This window comes from Chenopodium album, chromosome 18 (assembly GCF_948465745.1).
Source record: "Chenopodium album chromosome 18, dcCheAlbu1.1, whole genome shotgun sequence".
Taxonomy (NCBI): Eukaryota; Viridiplantae; Streptophyta; class Magnoliopsida; order Caryophyllales; family Amaranthaceae; genus Chenopodium; species Chenopodium album.
Window position 1 is genome coordinate 50,783,661 of NC_137851.1, and position 7,516 is coordinate 50,791,176.

The window sequence follows — 7,516 nt, forward strand, 5'->3', positions numbered from 1 at the left end:
ACACAATCTATATATATTTGGACAAATTTGAGGCAAAAATATATTTATATGTACTCGGTTTTTTTTTTTTTTTTTTTTTTTTAATGTATAAAATGAGTAATTATTTAAAGTTTTTGCTCATTTGCATAAAAATGAGCAAATTTGTCAACCACAAACTATGTAAAGACAAAAACAAGCTTCTAAATCACCTCAACAAACAATAACAATTCCAGAAATTCAACCTAAATAAAGAGGGTGTGAATCCACTGCGACGACTTTGTATATCCACGAATGACTTTTCAGTACATTTAGTCAAGTATTAAACATGGCTTCGAAGACACAGCACTACAGCAGGAGAGCTAGATAAACAACCCCCCAAGAACAACTGATTGTTCAAGCGACTCCGATAGCATATACAAACTCATAATACTGTGGCAAATGATCCAGTAGCAAAGCAGGAACAGCTTGTAAAATCCCCTTGACATGCATAAAGGCAACACCTTAAAACTTGCTTCACCTTGCTATCGTAGAAGTATAACATCAGAGAAATTTAAAATGACATCTGCAAAACAAACCCTTATACTCAATTTGCAGGAAGATGAACAATCTACAAAGAAACATAGGATGTGACCCTAGAGCTATGATAAAGACATCATAAATTAGATATTGGGAGTGTTCTTGGTTGCTTACAGTTTCCTGTTTTGAGTTTTTTTTTCTTTTGCGTAAACCTAGTTAACCCACAACTGGTTTGTTATCAACCATAACGCCACAAGCCCACAGTTACTATAAAAATGTCCTTTTAATATAAATTATTGTATTCTATTCTTTTGCATATATTTCAAATTGATTTTTTTACTGAAGGTACAGCATTTTCAAATTTAACATTATATTTCGTATGCCTTGTTTAATAAAATGTGTATAGGCAATGTGGCAAGTTCCACATTACATGCATCACTTCCTCAATGCAAAGTATTTATGTTGAAATTACATCTCTACCACTGAAAATTGATGACCAATCAACTTTTGTAAGTTTGTTGTACACACACTATATCTTCTAATCACATGGGTAATGTTGTCAATGTTTACCTCTTTCTTGATTACTTACCACTCACTCCCCTTTCTTACTTTCTTTATGTTCCATAAGTCAGCCAAATCACTATAAACTTTACTTTGGTAGAAGTTGAACCATGTGTGTTCTACTAAACATTCAAAATCTACAACTACAAGCCAATCTCCTTAACAGGGACCACCTCTTTATGAAAGGTGAGTTCTACTTCCCTGCCGCGAGGGTAAAATATAGTAGTGATGGCTTAAGGTTGTAGGTTTTGAACTTTATTACTACTATATCTACAACTACAAGTCATTACTTCTATATCTAATATTCGATTTATTATCCATTTAAGTCATAATGTTGAATACAATAGGGAACCTTTATTTGCACACAAAGTCGACTTTACACATTCAACTTGGGATGGATTTCAATTTTAAACATAGTAATCATAAAAAAAACTAATAATTTAAAAGGTGGAAGAGAATATCCAACATACCCCAGTAAACCGCTTCCTTCCCATGTTCGAGGAGTTATATACAAGCTTGTTAACACACCCTGCCTCATAAAAACCACAGATGTTGCAGTGCCTTGATTTTTCTGAACTTCAGAAGCAAGCCTGGGTAGTAAGTCATCCCCAGATTCTACACTTCCGAATTTCACCATCTGATCCCCAAGCTGCAAACCATCTTCTGCTGCAGGAGATGCCTCAGCTATTTCATCTACCATTGCAAAAGGGATTCTGCTAGTTGTATCAGCGTTTGCAGGACCAACAGTATTACTCATGTCAACATCATCTGTCCATAGAGATACACAGCCATTAGATAGGGAAGATAGCAGATTATCTCTCTCTTTGTAAGTTTCTTCAATAAAAAAGGACTTCATACTTGTGATGGAATGAAATCAAGTAGTAACACATCAGATGGAAATAGTAAGCTCAAATTTTCATTTCAAACCTAAACAAACTAAACAGGTGCAGCCTGAAGCAAATTTTCTACTACCATGGGACCAACTATAAAATTGGGTGTGGTCATTAACTTGTCACGCAAAAAAGAAGTTGAAAGTTGACTCCCCTGGATTCCAAAGCATCTTTCTTACTTTTTGTATTTTTGATTTAGCCCTATTCTCATTTTCCTCAATCCTCACTACCCAACACCTCTATTTCTCTCCTCCCCACCAAAATCATCCCCTTCACTTTCTTCCCATGTTCCAGCAATCCTTCCACTATCCTCCAACCACAAACCTGAACCCAGCCCCCTTCCTCTTCTCATTGCTTCAGTTCCCGTTTCCCAATCCCCATCAAAGGAGCTCCACCACGATTTTTCCAAAAATAACACTCCAGCCACCAGCAAGGTTGAGAAAGAGGGAGAGATGGCAGCAAGAAAAATCTAGTCACCAATAAAGAGTGGATACTGGAGAGGGGTTTGAGGATTCGTAGTTTATTGAGTAGAAGAGCTAATGATTTGGAATTAGTAAGTTCGCCAAGAAAGAAAGTAGGGGTATGGTAGTTCGCCAGGGATGGGAGTTAGGGAATCGGCTGATGGTGGGCAACAGGAGAGAAGGGGCCATGGTGGAGAAAGGATGTGATGAACCCACCAAGTGAGCAACCTATGGCTGTGTACACAAGGAAGAAACAACCAGCAGGAGGCCAAGTGACAGCAGGGCAACAACAAGACAGTGATGAAACACCTTTGGAGGAAGCAGACAAAATTAATCAAAGAAACACTAAGTGGTGTGGTAGCATGGCAAGGAGAGGGCAGCAGTAGAAGCAAAAGAAGACAAGGACTAATTAAAGATAGAGTGTACTTTTGAGTACCTCGATTGTATACATAAGAAATGAGTAGCATCAGTAGTAGTTATGCAATTTGAATATCAAGAACCTTGTTAGAGATTTAAAGCCTAAAGTTGCTAAGGAGAGTGATAACCTAAAGTTATCAAAACTATCTTTTGTTCTTCCATCAATGAAACAGCAACTTGGTGCTATTCTTGTCTGAATATTTATCAATCTTAGTCAGTTCATATCAAAGGATGTCTCTTTTCTTTGCTTATATCAACCCAAGGAAAAAAAAATCCCAGTAGTGGAGTTATGAAATGGGCATCTATAAGAGTTACGATGTCGGTTGCAAGCATTGTGGTGACTAACGAATTGAAAATTATTTACCTATTAAGGTAATATACTTCCTCCGTGATTATTTTCTTGACTAATAGCTCCTTGTCACACAATTAGAGAAAGAGATTAGAGAAGATAAACAAACTGTTTATCTTCTCTAATCTCTTCCTCAAATTGCTTGCTACGGAGCTATTAGTAAAGTAAAAAAGAATGGAGGACATACAAATTTTGGACAGCTTACACACTAAATATAGTATAAGACTTTGCATCGGTCCAAAACTTTAAGCCAGAATCCTAACTTTTCTTAGACCGGAGACCAGAACAGTGTAATTCTGAATTTGATATGGTTGTTGACTGTTCCGAACTTGATAGTTCCAATCTGGTACGAATTGAAATCAATTGGACCTGTTAGGGTTTTTATTTTAATTTTTTGTGTGATTCATCTAATTTTATTACAAAAAATAACATACAAATTGCGACTATAGTATTGAAATCAAGCTTAAATTACTATGGCACTTATGTGTTGTCTAGTTTCCATTAAATCCAAATCTTGGTAAATTTAAGCATCATTCTACACATAAGCACCCATAAAATTACAACATTCATATAAAATCAAAACTACCCCCAAATCTGCAAAATATGCACCCCCAAGAAATCTCAAAAATCGCATAGAACACAAAATCAAATCCATTAATTATAAATTTAAGCAATAATTAACTGAAATAAGCAAGTAAATAACTCAATTGGTTAGACAACAATTAGTTGAAGAATTTTTATGGTTGACCAACATCGCCTTCCTTTTCTTTTACATCAACCTAATTGACAGTGACGAAGCAAAACTACCAAGTTACTAGATGCTAGAAGAGAAACAAAAGACATAGAGCAAGAAAGAGGACGGAGCCAGGAAGAAGGTTGTACCAGGCTATCAAGTAATTGCTAGAGGAAAGCGAATGAGGGGAACAGGAAGGAGATTGGAGCTTTGAGGGGACCATAAATGACTTAAAGAGTTAAACTGTTAAAGGGCCTTCATCCACTTACCGTAGAAAGTGTTAAAGTATAGGCTTTTGCATGGAACTTCCAGAAATCAATCTGGTTCAGTCATTCAAGTCCAAATTTTTTATGCACACCCCTAAGCATGAGTGATTTAATCTTATAAGTGGATTCAACAGTATTCACACTTAATAGTTCCACAAAAGAGCCTGAATTGGCTGATACATTTCAAATGATCTTTGGAAAAAAAAAAAAAAAAAAAAAAAATCTTGTATAGGAGTACCAAAGAGCAGACAAGTCTGGATACTGAAGATTCCTGGAAACAATAAGGACCTATAAACATATCTGAATAACTAATATTCGTACATCATCAGCCATCCTAGAAAGTTTTATATTTACAATCATTTAATCTTTTTATTTTTTTTTTGAAACATGATAATCATTTAATTTGACAATTAATTTAAATCTCCAAAGTTCACTTCAAATATCAAAAAGCACACATCTAACAAAAATTCATCATCCAAAACTGTCATTTGGTTAAAATGAATAATATCCAAGTAACAAGTAAAAATAAATAAATTAATTATAAAAAAAAATAAAAAAATTATAAAAATTATTCTACCTGAATCCATGGTGGTTGAAACCTTAGGTCCCAGTTTCGCAGCATGTAATAGTTGTATATTTTTACTGATTTTCTCTGTGAGATTTATGTGGTCAATTCTAAGCTCTGCATATAAAATAAATAAATAAAGTAAAAGTCAGTCCAAAATATTGAATTAAAGGTTTGTGTATGACTTAAGACACAATAAATTCTACAAATGAAAACAGCCATAAATAAATCCTCATAAATCATCCATTAATAATGTGTTACAAGTCTTACAAGTTACAACTCTCAAGAGTTCCTTTACATAGGATAAAGTGGTAAACTACCACAAATCCACAATACACCTATTTCAATTGTTAAAAGGGTACCATACGAGAAATAAACATTTAAACTAATAATTTTTTAATATTCTATTTGATAAGCATAACCCCACATATTCGCACAGTTTTTACATTGAACAAGTATTTTGAAGATAGATGTATTGTAAAGGTAATTTTTAAGATCACCCAAGTCCTTTCCCATTTTCTGATTCTCTCCCACAAAGAGGCACCACCATTGCCACTGCAAAACAACCACTCCCCCTCTAATCTCTTCCCATGGACCCCCCCCCCCTCCTCAAGCAGCTGCATCATCTCCGCCTCTGCATTCTAATCCCTCTCCTCCATGTTCTAGCACATTGGAATGGTGTGAAGCAAATAAAAATCAGAGGTGACGCAAGTGAAGGATAGCAAGGTACTCATCAATCAAAATTTTCACTACTATATGAGTTGAAAATTTGAAATAATAGCAATACTACTCCTCTCACAACCATAAATATAACTATAATAGTACAAGCTATATAATTAGAGGAGAGAAGTAGAAAAACTTATTATTCTTCACTCCCCCCCACTTCTATTCTGGTCCTTTGGCCACCACTCTCCAGAAATATGGTATCTACTACAGCAGGCCGAGTAAGCAGAAGCAAAAGCAGACGTGACTTCATTGGGGCTAATAGAGTACAATAATTGTGGTAGCAAAATAAAAGAGAGCGTTTTTGAAAGATCATTCACTTTGCCAAGATGGAACGAACAAAATTACTACAAACACTAACATACCACAAATGAAAGCATTCAAAGACAGAAACAAAAGCAAGGGATCAACTGACTCTTCAACATATTCCAAAAACTACATCCACCGGCAAAACATAAAGAAAAAAAAACTCCTCACTTTGATTTCATCTTCGAATACATATTTTTCTTTACAGCTTCCAGGGAAAGGAACATGCTTAAAGAGGATCTTTGGACCACCAATTGACAAAGGTTGTGAAAGTTGCAACTTTCGATCACGTATATACTTCTGCTAAATTTTGTTATTACTTGCAATCAAGTAAAATGGCTCACAAACCAAGGAGCATTAGATAGAAGGTAAGAAGGAAATGTGGTCCCCTTAATTAACCTAGCTTAATTATCTACACCTACCCAAATACAATCCCCTGCCAGAAAACCAGCACCCACCCCTCAACTCTACCATGCATCCACCACCCCAACCTACCTTCAACTAGTTAGTTTACATGCCAAGAACACCTCCACCAACCTTTAATTGGTATGATCTGCATAGCACGAAATATTATCCTAGTAATGTATAATAGCAACAATAAATCAAGTATCTTACCAGCTAGGCGCTGACGGTCTGCTCGAACAGCCGGTATATTAATGTCTGCACGAGGGAAACCCTGCAAGAGTTGCCATATGTAAACAAAACAATGTAAATGAGATTATCTGTACTAGTACAAATTCAGAAGTTCAAGATAGTCAAAGCGAATAACATGTAAATCATATAATTTTGAGCATACTTGTAGTTAAAAACATATAATTTTGAATGTTTATACCGATTTGAGAATCAATGCACCCAAGTATCTTAACAGGAAGTTGAAATCATATACCCTATATAAATTTCACTAAACATCTAGTACAATTTAAATAAATAAGAAAGATACACAAAGTAAGGGTTTATAATTGAACTGGCATGGATAAACCTCAAATCAAATAGTGGAAATTGAGCCAACAAATTCAATTAATTGACAGAATCACAACACAAAAAGGGGTTTAATAATAAGAGATACCTCGGAGTCGACAAGGTTGGCAGATAAACCAGGACCTCCGTCCTGGCAAAGACGGTGAATAATTGCGCTGATTTCAGACTCCGTAGCATCCCTTTCGTCCATTAGCGACGTAGTTTCTGCCTTCAAGTTCGTCCCAACCATTGTTCAACGCCTAGACTTTTATTCCGCTCTAAACTTTACTCCGCTCAACAACCTTCTTTATTTTCAGTGTTGCTGCTCTGCTTACGATCGATTTCGGCCTGTACGCTAAATCTATAAACGCGCAAAAGGTTAGTGTGAGCCTGTGAGGTATGGGCGATGTCCTTGTTGCTAGTTGTAGTATTATTTAATTTGATAATTATGACCGGCTTTTGGTATAGCTAGTGTGTGGTTTAAGCGTTGTCTCGGTTTTTTTTTTTTTTTTTTTTTTTGAAACAAAGCTCCAAAGGAGCAACTAGCTTTCATTCATAATAAGATCAGCATTCAAAATCGATACAAGCTTAGACGGGAAATTCGTCACCCAAGTTTGGCAACCCACTGCCCATGGTAGGCAATGAGCTATCTCGTGGGCAGCTCTATTTCCTTCTCTACCTACAAAACTCCAACACACAGACTTAAAGAAAATACTAAAATGATAAACACCATCAAAAATCAAATGGATACTGCTACTACCCTTCTCTAGCCTTTTGGCGACAAGAACGCTAG

The 7,516-nt window shown here is 35.8% G+C and overlaps 1 protein-coding gene across 2 annotated transcripts; it reads right to left on the reverse strand.

Moving 5' to 3' along the window:
* Nucleotides 1-206: 206 nt before the first annotated feature.
* LOC145591052 (uncharacterized) lies at nucleotides 207-7,112 on the reverse strand. Of its 2 annotated transcripts, XM_081647440.1 has the most exons (5): nucleotides 6,833-7,112; nucleotides 6,382-6,442; nucleotides 4,750-4,854; nucleotides 1,527-1,824; nucleotides 207-541 (listed from the first exon to the last, which is right to left on the reverse strand). In XM_081647440.1, the coding sequence occupies exons 1-5, from the start codon at nucleotides 6,971-6,973 to the stop codon at nucleotides 520-522; spliced, it is 627 nt and encodes a 208-aa protein (XP_081503566.1). In that variant the 5' UTR covers nucleotides 6,974-7,112; the 3' UTR covers nucleotides 207-519. The 2 variants fall into 2 exon arrangements, with proteins under 2 accessions (XP_081503566.1, XP_081503567.1); XM_081647441.1 differs by lacking the exon at nucleotides 4,750-4,854.
* Between the last annotated feature and the right edge of the window lie 404 nt (nucleotides 7,113-7,516).